Source organism: Diaphorina citri, unplaced genomic scaffold, assembly GCF_000475195.1.
Source record: "Diaphorina citri unplaced genomic scaffold, Diaci psyllid genome assembly version 1.1 scaffold322, whole genome shotgun sequence".
Classification (NCBI taxonomy): domain Eukaryota; kingdom Metazoa; phylum Arthropoda; class Insecta; order Hemiptera; family Psyllidae; genus Diaphorina; species Diaphorina citri.
In genome coordinates, this window is record NW_007377757.1 from 182119 (window position 1) to 199334 (window position 17216).

Below are 17216 nucleotides of genomic sequence, written 5' to 3' on the forward strand. Positions count from 1 at the left end.
TAGTGTTTCATTCAGTACTTTGCGCCACACTGTCCCATTGAATTGTTGGTCCTTCGGAAATGATTTCTGACCAATACCCGCTTCTGTAACGAGAGGTGCCGAGATCAAATCCTGACTAATATATGACTGATTTATCGCGGATGGAAATGGATCTATCTGTAAAATTTGAGTGATATTCTTTTTACACAGGAAAAAGTGTATTGCAGTTGAATAACGTATAAAATATAATAGATCTGACGACTAGCATTGATTAAGTGTATTGTTTCTGTTCTGATTTTCAGCAAATGGAACAGGGCAAGGGAAGACCTTTTCCCACCGTAGTCAGTTCTCCCACCACGAAGCAACCTTTCATGACCTAGTAAGTAGACATTTATCTTCACAAATACTGTTCCTCGACTAGTACACTCTGCTACCTCTGATAAATTTACTGATTTTACTTGAACTGTACCACCAACTGCCGGATTCGAAGTGCAACGTAATGACTACTACAGTACTACACTACTGAGGTTTGTTGGATTGTCTTTGACAGTACCTATGTGGTAGATAACAATCTTCTGGGAACGAGATACCACGTCAAGTACCTATGTGTTAAGGTTGAGGGATACCTAATGCAGATAATTAAAAGAATATCTTCCTCCTATTTCATAGCAGAGTGCCTATTCTGACCTACTCCCCTCTGATTTTCTTTCTTTTTTTTTATTTTATTATTATTATTTTTTTTAAAAAAAGAGGTTTGACAGAGGGAACATTAACTGCTTTGATCTTATCAAATACACCAAAGTTACAAATCTCATAGCCCTCATAGTGTTTCATTCAGTACTTTGCGCCACACTGTCCCATCGAATTGTTGGTCCTTCGGGAATGATTTCTGACCAATACCCGCTTCTGTAACGAGAGGTGCCGAGATCAAATCCTGACTAATATATGTCTGATTTATCGCGGATGGAAATGGATCTATCTGTAAAATTTGAGTGATATTCTTTTAACACAGGAAAAAGTGTGTTGCAGTTGAATAACGTATAAAAGATCTGATGACTAGCATTGATCAAGTGTATTGTTTCTGTTCTGATTTTCAGCAAATGGAACAGGGCAAAGGAAGACCTTTTCCCACCGTAGTCAGTTCTCCCACCACGAAGCAACCTTTCATGACCTAGTAAGTAGACATTTATCTTCACAAATACTGTTCCTCGACTAGTACACTCTGCTACCTCTGATAAATTTACTGATTTTACTTGAACTGTACCACCAACTGCCGGTTTCGAAGTGCAACGTAATGACTACTACAGTACTACACTACTGAGGTTTGTTGGATTGTCTTTGACAGTACCTATGTGGTAGATTAATAATCTTCTGGGAACGAGATACCACGTCAAGTACCTATGTGTTAAGGTTGAGGGATACCTAATGCAGATAATTGAAAGAATATCTTCCTTCTTTTTCATAGCAGAGTGCCTATTCTGACCTACTCCCCTCTGATTTTTTTTTTCTTTTTTTTTAAAGAGGTTTGACAGAGGGAACATTAACTGCTATGGTCTTATCGTCCCGAAATCGAAGAGAGAAGGAAAACAGGATAGGAGAAAGCCAGCCGTTCCGAGAACGAACATTATCGACACTCTGCTACCTCTGATAAATTTACTGATTTTACTTGAACTGTACCACCAACTGCCGGATGCGAAGTCCAATGTAATGACTACTACAGTACTACACTACTGAGGTTTGTTGGATTGTCTTTGACAGTACCTATGTGGTAGATTAACAATCTTCTGGGAACGAGATACCACGTCAAGCGTCAAGTACCTAAGTGTTAAGCTGTTAAGGTTGAGGGGATACCTAATGCAGATAATTGAAAGAACATCTTCCTCCTATTTCATAGCAGAGTGCCTATTCTGACCTACTCCCCTCTGATTTTCTTTCAGTGCGTTGAAAGAATCCGGCTATGAAAGCGACTCCACCCTTGTGTTCAAGAAGCGAGATGAGAATCAGCAACAGCTGTCACCCAGCGAGCAGAAGATCGCGTACAAAGTCATACAGCAAGGTGGCGAAGTACCTCTGCATGGCCTGAGAAAAGCGGCGCCGGAAAAACCGAAAGGTAAGGAAAAAGAACACCACCCTGAGGGTGACGTAAATTTTTCAGTAAAAAAATTCTCATTAGGGAACGGAATGGTTATTTTCAAGGGGTTACCTAGATGGGAAGGAAAAATGACACAGTTAGGTAGAGCCCTAGATGTTTGATCAGTAATAAAATTCTCACTGAAGCTAAAAGTTTATGGGGTTACGTGGGAAAGATTGTCAGGTATATAAAGTCACCTGGACGTCCAGGAAAAAATATTGAATTCGAAATATTAACTTGGTCTCGGGTAATTGATGATGAAAAACTCCTACAAAACACCTTGACACCTAAAAAAATCAAAACCTGGTGAAGTTTTTTCACACATTGAGTGCCTTGACATCCTTGGTAGTCAGGGAAAGACCGGTCTTACCTCTTATCGGACTTGTTTATAAATACCATTTTATTTGTTCTCATTAGGGAACGGAATGGTTATTTTCAAGGGGTTACCTAGATGGGAAGGAAAAATGACACCGTTAGGTGTTTGATCAGTCATAAAATTCTTACTGAAGCTAAAAGTTTATAAGGTTACGTGGGAAAGATTGTCAGGTATATAAAATCACCTGGACGTCCAGGAAAAAATATTGAATTCGAAATATTTACTTGGTCTCGGGTAATTGATGATGAAAAAGTCCTACAAAACACCTTGACACCTAAAAAAATTCAAAATCTGGTGAAGTTTTTTGCACACATTGAGTGCCTTGACATCCTTGGTAGTCAGGGAAAGACCGGTCTTACCTCTTATCGGACTTGTTTATAAATACCATTTTATTTTGAACGGGCTTAGAACGTGCTTACCTCTGAGTACGTTTTTTTCCAAGTGCATTCTCAGAAGGATCTGAAGAACTTGTTTATAAATACGGGTGTTACTCGTATATTATGGATCAAGATAAGCATGTCCTATACCTTGGTATTTTGTAGGAGTATCATGGGATTATGCACCTTGCATGTTGTTCGATTCTGAATCAGTAGGTATTTCTTTTTGTCGCTGCCTTGAACTCAATTCTTCATTTACGCATGCTTTTGATTTTGAAGACTTGGATTTGTACGTTGGCAGTGTTAGGCGTCCTATACCTTGGTATTTTGTAGGAGTATCATGAGATTATGCACCTTGCATGTTGTTCGATTCTGAATCAGTAGGTAGTTCTTTTTGTCGCTGCCTTGAACTCAATTCTTCATTTACGCATGCTTTTGATTTTGAAGACTTGGATTTGTACGTTGGCAGTGTTAGGTATACCTTTGCTAGAGAAAATATCTGTAGTCTTTTGCAAAGGCACTAAAGTATTACTTTATTAATTTATTCTTAAGTAAACTATTGCATCTTGTAAAAATGGACCTGAATCGAGTCAAAGTTGGGATAAAAGTTTTACAAATTTAAAATAAAAAAATAGGTACCAACTTTTATTTCGGGAGTTTTGTGGTATATCAACCAAGCTAACTAGGCTGGCTCTGATTTTCTTTCAGTGCGTTGAAAGAGTCCGGCTATGAAAGCGACTCCACCCTTGTGTTCAAGAAGCGAGATGAGAATCAGCAACAGCTGTCACCCAGCGAGCAGAAGATCGCGTACAAAGTCATACAGCAAGGTGGCGAAGTACCTCTACATGGCCTGAGAAAAGCGGCGCCGGAAAAACCGAAAGGTAAGGAAAAAGAACACCACCCTGAGGGTGACGTAAATTTTTCAGTAAAAAAATTCTCATTAGGGAACGGAATGGTTATTTTCAAGGGGTTACCTAGATGGGAAGGAAAAATGACACAGTTAGGTAGAGCCCTAGATGTTTGATCAGTAATAAAATTCTCACTGAAGCTAAAAGTTTATGGGGTTACGTGGGAAAGATTGTCAGGTATATAAAGTCACCTGGACGTCCAGGAAAAAATATTGAATTCGAAATATTAACTTGGTCTCGGGTAATTGATGATGAAAAACTCCTACAAAACACCTTGACACCTAAAAAAATCAAAACCTGGTGAAGTTTTTTCACACATTGAGTGCCTTGACATCCTTGGTAGTCAGGGAAAGACCGGTCTTACCTCTTATCGGACTTGTTTATAAATACCATTTTATTTTGAACGGGCTTAGAACGTGCTTACCTCTGAGTACGTTTTTTTCCAAGTGCATTCTCAGAAGGATCTGAAGAACTTGTTTATAAATACGGGTGTTACTCGTATATTATGGATCAAGATAAGCACGTCCTATACCTTGGTATTTTGTAGGAGTATCATGAGATTATGCACCTTGCATGTTGTTCGATTCTGAATCAGTAGGTAGTTCTTTTTGTCGCTGCCTTGAACTCAATTCTTCATTTACGCATGCTTTTGATTTTGAAGACTTGGATTTGTACGTTGGCAGTGTTAGGTACACCTTTGCTAGAGAAAATATCTGTAGTTTTTTGCAGAGGCACTACTAAAGTATTACTTTATTCTTAAGTAAACTATTGCATCTTGTAAAAATGAACCTGAATCGAGTCAAAGTTGGGATAAAAGTTTTACAAATTTAAAATAAAAAAATAGGTACCAACTTTTATTTCGGGAGTTTTGTGGTTGATCAAAATAAACTGCGCGCCTAGAAAAAAAACTGCACGCAGATTCTGTGTCGCCTCCACAAGTGAGGCAGGCGAGTGACACAGGCAATTGCACCTCGGACTAATAAATAATTTGGCACTCCACATCACCACAGGGTATGGTTCATTATTTACCCTTTTGTAGAAAATCACTTTGGAGACATTTTAGAACTGATCACCTAACTTACGGCTTGAACCAAAGAGTTATTCTTACTGCATGGAGACACTAAGTCAGATCAGTTCTAGAGCTCATTATGCCTCCCAACGTCGCAATCATCACACAAAACATCAAATCAAAGTGAATTGAAATTTTTCAGATGACGCGGACATTGAATATTTTCCCATTTCACCTCATTTAACTCGGATCAGAGTACACAAGAACAAAAAGATCATGCCTGATCCTGACCTCATGAAAGAAATCATTTGCTACCCCGTGACGTCAATTGAAACCCATGCGCCACCTCCAATATTTGTCAACTATAAGAGGACTGCCCCTACAGCCAGATACATTCCACCCACCCCTCCACAGAGAAAATCTAGTCAATACAACTCAACGTTACGTTACTTCTCCAAACTCTCTTTGTCTCCTCATCGCATCAGTAGAAACTCTCCAGGCATTGAAGTTGATTCAAACGTGGAGTATCTTAAAGATAGAATCACCCATAAGTTACCTCCACAGAGAAAATCTAGTCAATACAACTCAACGTTACGTTACTTCTCCAAACTCTCTGTGTCTCCTCATCGCATCAGTAGAAACTCTCCAGGCATTGAAGTTGATTCAAACGTGGAGTATCTTAAAGAGAGAATCACCCATAAGTTAGATGTCTCCCGACCTAAATCTCTAAGTCCCAGACCATCGACGCGGATCAACACTGGGACATTCAGAGTGAAATCATTGAGTCCCAAGAGAGCTAGCTCACCTATAGTAAAATCCATGTTTGGGCCATCAACATCGCAAATGCAAAAAAGTTCTACGATGACCAGAAGTGCTCCATCAAACTCAACTTCAAAGCTGACTCCTACTGCCAAAACTAAATCTACTTCGCAATCAAATATTCGAAGTGCAACACCACTTTCCCCGATCTCAAAACGCACGAGTTCTGAAAGAACTAGTTATGTAGACGCCAGATCTACCTCTCAACCTAAACCTAGTACCTCCAGATACAGTTCTCCCCCAGTAGCTTCATCTAGCACCACAGTATCGAGTCCATTACATCGGGTATCCAGAACTGAATCACCTAGTCCAGGATATAGAACTAAGGATGGACTTCGTACCTCAGGTCCGACCTTGAACACAACGCTTAGATCTAGACGTGATCAACAAGAAGTGATAAACTCCAGATTGACCAAGTCACCCGATCTTAAAAGTCCCAATGAAGTCAAAAAAGTGCTGAGTGAAAAACAAGCGAAAGAAAGAATACTCAGAGGTTCCAAAGTTGTTCCGCCAGGTACAGTTGTAAAAAGTTCGACTACTTATTACACTTCAACCAAAAACCCAAAGAAACCGAAGGAAGATAAAGCCTTGAGAGTAACAGTGGCCATTTCAGCCAAAGGCAGAGAAATTATGAGGGCATCTTCCATGACTAGGATCAATTACTCACCAAACTTTGTGATGTAGCGGTTAGCGAGGTGAACCTTAGATAGCGGTACAAATCGCTGCGCTGGTGCTGGGAAGAAAAAAAAATCGAAAGGAGGTTGTATGGTTATGTGAACAAAGTTACAATTTTCTTTCGGATTTCTTGCTTTCCCAAGGCTGTTATGACACTTTAGCCCATTTTAAGTACCTATAGTGGTCATGTAATCATGTCCGTACCCTAAAACTACACATCCACCTGGTTTCCATTTGCCGATTTTGACATTCGTCATAGAAAACCCAAACAAATGAATGATGAGAATTTTTCGGTTGGTGCCAGCCAAGGTGCTCGTATTCTCAATCTCTCCAACCTAAACTTTTTACCTCTTTCGCCGAAATAACCTCTTATCCAATTGATTTCTTAACCTCAAAACCTTTGGCTATAATCAAAACTTTATCGGGGAAAAAAGTTGTGACCGATGTTAAGAAAAATGGCAAAGAATCCAAGAAAACCAAAAAGGTTAAATCGGATTCTGAAACCCCTTCAAGTTCTCAGAAAAATGGCAAAAAATCCAAGAAAATTTCGAAATCTAAAAGCGAAACAGATGATACGGATAATGTGTACGAAGAGATTGGAAAACCTGAAACAGCGAAATCAGGACTTATTGAAACCAAGAACCCTTGTCCACTGGTATCAGATACTTTCTTCCAACATCTCCTCTTACGTAACTTTTCTCCAACACCCTCCGTATCAAGCAGCATTTGTAGATCATCGTCGGTTCTCGAAAAAGCACAAAAATTTCAGCACTTATCTGAGAAGCCTGTGAGTTACAAATCCGAACCATCTTTAGGATTACTCAATGTTTACTTAGCAAACAAGAGACCAGTCAGCGAATCAAAATTTTGTAGCTTGGATCGGGACAAGAAAGAAAAAGGACATCGATCACCAAGTCCTTGTTTAAGATACAGAAGGTCTGAGTTTCTGGATAAGATCGATCGATTTGACCGTCCCAATGATGTTTGGAGCCAAAGTAGTAGTTTTTCAAGGGTCCAAAGTCCTGTAGCTGCAAATATAAAAGGGAGAAGTTCTAGTGAGCCACCACTGTCTCCTTTATCCACTACAGAGGAATATGATGAAGAGCCAAAAAAAGTACCTCGATTATGTCGAGAAAACCAAACATCATCTCCAGCAAGCCGTAGGATAAAATCTACCAAGTCAACTTCAAAACCAACTGAAGGATCATCAGGGACCTGGAGCAAAAGTTTACGTGCCAGAAGTGCTGGTGACGCAGATGCAAATAATTCTGTGGTTGATAGAGTGCAACCATCACATAGAAGTGAACTAAATATTTCTGAACAAAATCGAGATTATCATACCTATGTGCTGGAGATGATGCACTCACACAAGAAGTCAGACAGATTCAAAGAACTTCATGCATTTTATTCCAGTTTAGAAAGAATGGGCGAGCTCGAAAAGACAACATCAAAAACTGACCTAAGACCAAGGTTGAAAAACGAAGAAATAATTGATTTTGATCGCTGGAAACAATTGAGAACTAAAGAAAAGGCTGAAGAAGAATTGAAAGTTCTTTTCAACAAATTGAAGGATGATCAAAAAGAAAAGGACCTACTCTTCCTTACGAAGGATACCGATAAGTGGCAACGAAATAAAGATAGAGGTTTGAGGAATAAGGAAAAATCTGTCGAAGATCTGAAGCAAAAATTTATCGACATTACTAAAGAAGAAGCCATGTTTGAGGATTATAAAAAGAGAGAGCTTGATTTGAAGAAAGACGTGTATAAACCTCTTTGGCGTGGATCTTCAGTGGTGGATTTGGCATCAAGTTTGAAATCTACCACAGCTTCTATCAGAGGAAGACCAGTGTCGGAAGTTGATAGGGCAGCAGGTACTATTCCAAGACCGTCTGGTAGCAAATGCACGAAATACATTGGAAGCCGTTTGTGGAGTAGCCTCTCTATGGATCAAGTTAATGCACTGAAACAACAACTGAGTGAAATATACAGTACTGTATCTAATTTGAAAAGAGAAAGAATAGATCGAATGATAAACAAACAAAAAGAATGCGAGATAGAAGTGACTAAAGATAAAACTATGCCTCCTGGTAGTGAATCTTTGCATGTTCGGAGCAGCAGCTTCATGACGAAAGATGATACATTTACACCAGTGATAAGGAAGAAGGAAACAAAAAGAAAAGAAATAATGAAATCAGACTCTATTGGAGCAATGCCATGTTGGAAAGCAAGTAGTAGTAGCTCTGCCTCGAGTCCCACTAATCAACTTTCAGAAAGTGACAAAAGAAAAATATCAATGACTTTGAGTAAGGAAGTGCTCGAAAAAGTCACCAGAAAGAATAGTTTCAAGCGAAAAAAGAGAAGTTCATGTGCTTTAGTAATACCTAGAGAAACATTGGGAGCTGTTGCTGCAGTAAAAAGTACTAAACGTAAGTCAGTGCCATCCAAAACTGAACCACAATCCCGAATTTTTCAGTAAAAAAATTCTCATTAGGGAACGGAATGGTTATTTTCAAGGGGTTAGATGGGAAGGAAAAATGACACCGTTAGGTAGAGCCCTAGATGTTTGATCAGTAATAAAATTCTTACTGAAGCTAAACGTTTATAGGGTTACGTGGGAAAGATTGTCAGGGATATACAAAAGTCACCTGGACGTTCAGAGAAAAAAATAAATTTGAAATATTAACTTGGTCTTGGGTAGTTGATAGTTGATTATGAAAAACTCCTACAAAACACCTTAACACCTAAAAAATTCAAAATCTGGTGAAAATTTTTCACACGTTGAGTGCCTTGAATACCTTGGTAGTTATATTATGGATCAAGATGAGCACGTCCTCTACCTTGGTATTTTGTGGGAGTATCATGGGATTATGCACCTTGCATGTTGTTCGATTCTGAATCAGTAGGTAGTTCTTTTTGTCGCTGCCTTGTACTCAATTCTTCATTTACCTAACACTGCCAACGTACAAATCCAAGTCTTCAAAATCAAAAGCATGCCTAAATCATTTAAAGACTTGGATTTGTACGTTGGCAGTGTTAGGCATACCTTTGCTAGAGAAAATATCTGTAGTCTTTTGCAAAGGCACTAAAGTATTACTTTATTAAATTTATTAAGTAAACTATTGCATCTTGTAAAAATGGACCTAAATCGAGTCAAAGTTGGGATAAAAGAAGTTTTACAAATTTAAATTAAAAAAATAGGTACCAACTTTTATTTCGGGAGTTTTGTGGTTTTATTAAAAACTATCTTCTGTTTAGCACTATCTTCTGTTTATTAAAAACTATCTTCTGTTTAGCACAAGCATGATGGTTGTTTTTTTCACCTTTCAGTTTTACAATATTATGCTCACTGCTCAGCACAACTTATTTCACACTTACATTTCATTCTCAAATGGCATAGAAAATAAAATAACTTTCGAGATCAGCTTTTGAAATCATTTCTTAATCAATTAGTTTCATGAATGAGGGTGGTTTCTCTGAATTTAGATAAGTAAAAGTAGATAGGTACATCTCTCATTTGTAGGTCCAGCTAAAGAACCACATGAAATACACAATAGGTACCAGGTACATTGTACAGCCTAATATTTTTCATAATTAAATGTAGGTATAAGCTTCGAGTGATTAGTTATTTACCGGAAATATGTAAATATGTAGGTTTGTAGTTGTTATTATGCTTAACAAAGATCTAAATGTGCACAGAAATGAAAACTAAGCATGGTTTTACTTGTGATGGTAAAGGGTTCTTCACGATATGTTTTGTGGTTTTATCACAAAACTATCTTCTGTTTAGCACAAGCATGATGGTTGTTTCTTTCACCTTTCAGTTTTACAATATTATACTCAGCACAAATTATTTCACACTCTCATTTCATTCACAAAATGGCACAGAAAATAAAATAACTTTCGAGATCAGCCTTTGAAATCATTTCTTTAATCAATCAGTTTTATGAAAGAGGGTGGTTTCTCTGAATTTAGATAAGTAAAAGTAGATAGGTACATCTCTCATTTGTAGGTCCAGCTAAAGAACCACAAGAAATACACAATAGGTACCACTGGTACCAGGTACATTGAACAGCCTAATATTTTTCATAATTAAATGTGTAAGCTTCGAGTGATTAGTTATTTACCGTCTTGGAAATATGTAGGTTTGCATTTCTTATTATGCTTAACAAAGATATAAATGTGCACAGAAATGAAAACTAAGCATGGTTTTACTTGTGATGGTAAAGGGTTCTTCACGATATGCAGAATTCACAAGAAAATTACGTGATTAGTTATTTACCGTCTTGGAAATATGTAGGTTTGTATCTCTTATTATGCTTAACAAAGATCTAAATGTGCACAGAAATGAAAACTAAGCATGGTTTTACTTGTGATGGTAAAGGGTTCTTCACGATATGCAGAATTCACAAGAAAATTATGCCGATGATGACTCCTGATATCAAAAACAAAGGACCACTGGATCATCCACGACCTCTTGTTTTTGCACCAACACATCATTCAAGAAGAGTTTTGCAAACCTTGGATCGACTTTACAACTTCACATGATAATGGTTTTGGAATTGTAAAATTGAAACAAAGCTGCACCTCGGACTAATAAATAATTTGGCACTCCACATCACCACAGGGTATGGTTAATTATTTACCCTTTTGTAGAAAATCACTTTGGAGACATTTTAGAACTGATCACCTAACTTACGGCTTGAACCAAAGAGTTATTCTTACCCACAATCCCCAAGAACGTGTTATTCATTAGATATATCTGAATTTGAAAACGATATTCCTGATAAAAATTACTTATTAGTTCTTGGAGAAAATGAATCAGATCGAAAACTAATGGATGACTGGAGTAAGAACAAGATCACCGATGGTACTGTCTCTACAACAATTGTGACGGAAACTGAAGGAACAAGTAGTTCTGATGCATCTACCGTTATACATTTAGGCAGTCGTGAGGATGTTGGGAAAAAGCCCAAGGAGTCTAGGAAAACGAACGACAAGAAGAAAAGATCCAAGAAGAAGGAAGTGACGACCAAAACAAAAAGTATCATAACATTTCCTGAAGAAACAGCTGAACGGAAATCAGAAACAATCACCATCCGTGAAACTGCATCATCTCCCACCAAAAGCACCCGATCTAAGAGTGCCTCAAACGAAACCGCCAGCATGTCTCCCACAAACACGCTGCAGCACTCGCAATCCTTCACGGACTTACACGAACTATTTGGAGAGAAGAAAATCTATCAGGATAAGGAAACGAAAAAGTCATCCCAACAAATCCAGGCAAGACATGTCAACTACTCAAGACCCTCCTCCCGATCAGATCAAAAATCCCAAGAATACGTTAGCGGAGAAAGCATCTTCCGATCCCGCAGTATATCCCCAGATCCTATGCGACATTATAGAACGTATTTGAACGTCGTCAAAGCAGGTGACGTCCGAAAGCTGCGCAACCTCTACGAAAGCTACGAATATTTAAATGAATTCTGCAACAACTTTGAAATTTGTTCGAAAAGATTTCAAAGTGATCCGGAAATCATCCGCAATATCATAGCGAGTGAATCTCAGGTGATTCGTGGACAAGAATATGGAGACGTGCAAACGTTGAGACGTAAGTTTGAGCGGAAGACTCGTCCCAAGTATCGATCTCTATCTCCAGTATTGAGACATCCATTCCGTGCTGAGCAACGCTATATGCCTCATATCAATATTATCAGCAAGTTAGCCACTTTACAGAGAATTTCCTCACCTGAACGACCTCGCCCTCCTGATCCATTCCGCAGTGGTGTAGTAGACACTATCAAGCAGGTGTTTGAACGTCAAGATGATAATGTTTCCATCATGGGGCAGATGTACACATCGTCTCCAGATATACGAGAGCTCAAACACATCGCACCGTACCTGGAGTGTGAATGGGTGGCACACAAACATCCAGGACCTCTCTCACCCAGGCCAAAGTCTGTCTCACCCGTGCGAAAGCAGAAGTGTTCCATACTCAAGAACGAGGGCGTGAAGCAACAACCTTATGACCCCAGCATTCATCAGCCAGCATCCCGATATGTACCTAAACAGGAAGTGATCCCTTACCATGGACAATACAGGACCGGATGGACTGCCTCTCTCAAACCCTCGGTCACTTTTAAAGGTGCTTATCTTTCATTCATAACTTTATGCACATATTAGCCTACTCACACTTAGAAAAATGTAAAGTTCTTAGGTTTTATGCAGAACGGATTAAAGGAAACTTTCCATTGACATAAAATATGAGCCCTACTCATTTCAGAGGAAACTAGAGCTCACCAAACAGACATGCACAAAATGCAGTACTAGGTACTATTCAAGTCAGTTTCCGTACTGGATTAACTCATTTCAGAGGAAACTAGAGCTCACCAAACAGACATGCACAAAATGCAGTACTAGGTACTATTCAAGTCAGTTTCCGTACTGGATCTACTCATTTCAGAGGAAACTAGAGCTCACCAAACAGGCATGCACAAAATGCAGTACCTACTAGGTACTATTCAAGTCAGTTTCCGTACTGGATGGTACATAGGATGTAGGTACAATCGTATCTACTACATTATAACAACTAAGTACACTGTTCCTCTATCGAGTTTCCACTGCTACAAAATCCATTTCCCCGGTTTGCCGGAGTAGCAAAACACATTGACATAAAATATGAGCCCAACTCATTTCAGAGGAAACTAGAGCTCACCAAACAGACATGCAAAAATGCAGTACTAGGTACTATTCAAGTCAGTTTCCGTACTGGATGGTACATAGGATGTAGGTACAATCGTGTCTACATTATAACAACTAAGTACACTGTTCCTCTATCGAGTTTCCACTGCTACAAAATCCATTTCCCCGGTTTGCCGGAGTAGCAAAACAGTGAAACACTAAACCAAGTCATTGGCCCAATGATAATGATTCTACTTGTTAACGGAAGTACAGAGGATTTACACGGGCCAACAGACCATTACCACTAATACTTTTACATGAAGTACCTAGAAAATATAGTCATAATCATGAAAGAATAAAACTTAGAACGAAATGTAAAATTTCTTGTTCTTCTTTAGATTAGAATAGAATATACTCTATTTTATTCTGCGAAAATGAGACTGAAAAGTCCCTTTACTCCCGCAGATTAGGGTTCAACGTATCGCCCATCTGGGGGACATATTTCGGGATGAGCATGCTACGATACAGACCACACGAGTCTAATGTAGCAGCTGTTCTATTTCTACAAAATAAAAACGGCGGTGAAACACTTATCTTTTTTCAATTTAGGTTTTAAAAATAGTTACCCTTTATGTATTCATTTTGTCCCTTTTTTTCTCTCGTTGTTTACTCTTTTTCTATTGTTTTCCCCCATTCGTCAGTTATTTTATTTTGACCCATTTTCTTGTATTCTGCTTCTCTCTTTCCTTTCTCTTCTCTTCTCGCTTTGATTTGCACCTTGGTATCCAAAGACCCTGCGCCCAGAGATTCTTCGGTGCCTGTCAGAGAGTACCAGTCGCTATCCCCAGGGACCGGCTTGGGTGCTGGTAAGTAGCTGAGAATCATTGCTTTCCTGGCACTCCCCGTTTGCCCCACCCCACCCCCAAATGCTTGAGCCGCCACTGCATGGCAAATATTTTTTACTAAAAATTACTAATCCTCTTTACTTTCTATTATTTTATTTTGTTTGATAGTTGATGATTTTTTAAGGTAGGGTTTATTGAAGATGATTTTTTAGGTAGTTTATTGAAGATGTGTTTTTTTTTTTTTTTTTTTTTTACTTTCTACCTATTTTTACTTTCCTTATCCTATAGGAAAGGAAAGTAATTGCAATTTTCCGTAGATGAGATTTGAGATTTTCTCTTGTGAGAGTAGTTAGGTAAAGATTTTCAACCATCTGCACGGAAAGAAATCGTCTGGAAGATTGTCTAAAAGAAATGTGACACACTATTTTAAAACGTCTGACTCACTGAAGATTGCCTAAAAAAGAAAAGACACGATTATTTCTCAATTTGAAAAATCCACTGCAGCTAGATCGAACAGTTCTCCAGAGCATCAGGCCATCTGCGCAAATGGAGACTGCAATGATAAACTAATCTTCTGATTTTTTCACTGTTTTTTTTTTTTTTTTTTTTTTTTTACTGATTATTATATTCATTTTTCCTGAGTTAACACGTGTGCCACTAGTTTTTTCCCTCAATCCATCATGTTTTTCCGTTTAGTCCCACGGCACGTACCAGGTCACTATAAATAATAATAATATGTGCTTATTTAATACTGGCTCGCATAGGACTGAAAAGTCCCTTTACTCCAGCAGTAGGCTACTACATATATTGTAGTCAAATTTCTCAAATTATATTGAGGACAAAATTCCATACCCTCGGCTGGGATTGAACCCACGCCCTCCTGTTTACTAGGCGAGCGCCTTGACCACTACACCACCGAGGCAGGTTATAATTACGCTGGGCCCTGTTCCTCTACTCTTTCCGAAAGCCCGGGCAACCTTCTCCCCCCCCCTTCGCGATTTTTTTTTTTTTTTTTTTTTTTGCAAAAAATCTTACTGCAGAGTTGCATTAGACAAGCCACTCACTATCAAGTAGATCTGATAGGTACATCACCTGATCAGTTCCGCCCATCTACTTGATACCTGATGAGCACACTCACTATCAGGTAGACCTGACAGGTACGGCTGAAAAGGTCCCGTCGTAAGGTCTACCTGATGGTGAGTGGCTGGCCTTACGCTACAGCTTTAAAGAGTTCCAAGAGCCCAGAAAGATAGTAGTTGTTATTTTAATGTAGAGTGCAGAGTGAATAATTGTAGAGTACCGTAGATGTATACCTACGTATTACGTACCTTCTAAGAAGAGTATCAGAGTAATGTGTACCTATACCTACATAGGTAGGATTGAGATTTCAGGAACAGGTCCCAGGTTGATATACCTGGCTAAGCTAGTTTATGATTGGAAATTTTCTATTTTCACTTGAACATGAAAGAATCCGCGACACAAGAGAAAATTGATTGCCCAAATATTTGATCAATGGCTGAAGAAAGAAGGTTACGCGAACAGGATAGGTATGTAGGTACTGACGTAGAGTATTTGTTATGAAGGTAAGTAGATAGTATGAAGCCTATTATAACCTAGCTTTCCAAAACTGCATAAACTTTAATTACCCTTATCATTATTCTTACCTTTTATATTATTACTTATAAAAAAGAAAAAAAACACACACACACACACACAAGTATCAAATAATAATATAAAAGGTAAGAATAATGTTGATACATAAGATGTCTAATATAAACCTAACAAATAATGTAATTACCCCCTCGTTGACAATCCTAATAAAAACAAATACTGAAAAGCTGCAAAGGTAACCGAATAGTACCTACGTATACCCACGTAATAAGAACATAATAAAATACGCTCAAAATATATTAGCCCAATAATAGTTATCTAATAAAAACAAATGCATACTGAAAAGCTGGAAAGGTTACCCAATAGTACGTAATAAGAGCATAATAATGCTACAGAAAATACCCCAATATAGTATCTCATAAAAACAAATGCATATCTCAGTGGCGTATAAACAAATCTATGAAAGCTATAGGGAAGCATAGGGTAACTTGCTCTGTACTCTGTAGGGAATGTTTTTTCACTCCTTACTTACCACCACTTACCGAAAATAATAAGAAATTATTAAATCTGGATAAAAGACCACCAGTAAACTGTTGGTATAATGTAACAACTTGTTCCAAGCTGACAGTCTAAATAAAGCACTACCTACTTATACTTAGATCGGTATACTGTAAGGTACTTATAATTATATTATATCTAATTATATCGGTTCATAGCTTTGGGATCGAGTGGATTGGAACACATCACAATGCCTTCAGGCACACTCCATTTGTCAAGGGGCTAGATTTCCCTGGCCCTTGGGATCAATTTCTTTTGAAGAAACCATTTACTGATGAAAATTTGTAATGAAACAATAAGTTAAAAGCCAAAAGCAGATCGGCATACAATTAAAAGAAACGTTTTATTAAATAACTCATTAGAGATATGCTCGTAGGTCGTTGTTCTGTTCACCAACGGATTGGCCCATCTTCGAAGCCCAACAAACTCTCACCATTCTTCCACCTCCTTCTACTACCCCTAATATTACTACCCCTATTGCTTGCTGCTCTATTTATGGCAGATCGGCATACTGTGAGGGGTTTAAAGGTTCCCCCTTTGAAAATCTCACCAAACTCCACTGCATACTGCTGCAAAGGTTACTATTAGTATGGAAAACGCCCTATATCTGTCATGCCTTTGTCTCCAGCAAAGGTCATTACTGAATATCGACTTTCTTCCCGTCTTCGCTTCGGACCAAAATATCTGATTTACCTACTTATTTATTTTGGTATTTTGTACGAGGCAACCTCCGTGACCGAGTGGATATTGGGCTTGCACATCAAAGATCCTGGGTTCGATTCACGCCAAGGGAAGCTTTTTTGTGCTCTATGCTTGTACCCTCACCCTACGAAGGAAAAGAGGGAACGAAATAGCAGGAACATTTCGCAATGTCCACCCTGAACACACAGATTTCGCTGGGAGCTAGATAAAAACAAAATAAAAATGCATGTACACAGACTACACGGTATTCCATGGGTATAATAATGACCATTATACTAGGTATAATATTTTTTTATCACAATATTTCTATTATTGTAGGTACCTATATTGTGGTATACATATTTCTATTATTATTTGCATAAATTGTAGATACCTACTACATGGTATCATGACTATAGCTTTTAATATGAGTGTCATAATACCTGGGATTACCTACCATTTTATAATTCCCCATCAACTTCAGTGGTGTAGTGGTTAGAGCAGTGCTGGATCTGGAGGTTATGTTTTGAGTCCAAGTCAAGTCATGAAATTTAGTGAGGTTTATTAAT

At 38.4% G+C, this 17216-nt stretch overlaps 1 protein-coding gene across 1 annotated transcript in view; it reads left to right on the top strand.

Annotated features, from left to right (window-relative positions):
- LOC103507566 overlaps positions 1 to 17216 on the top strand; it is a 115650-nt gene that overhangs the window by 74935 nt on the left and 23499 nt on the right. The window contains exons 15-17 of the mRNA XM_026822396.1: positions 282 to 358; positions 3572 to 3744; positions 13744 to 13818. Of these exons, the coding sequence (XP_026678197.1) occupies positions 282 to 358; positions 3572 to 3744; positions 13744 to 13818 (325 nt within the window). The remainder of the gene's footprint in view (positions 1 to 281; positions 359 to 3571; positions 3745 to 13743; positions 13819 to 17216) is intronic.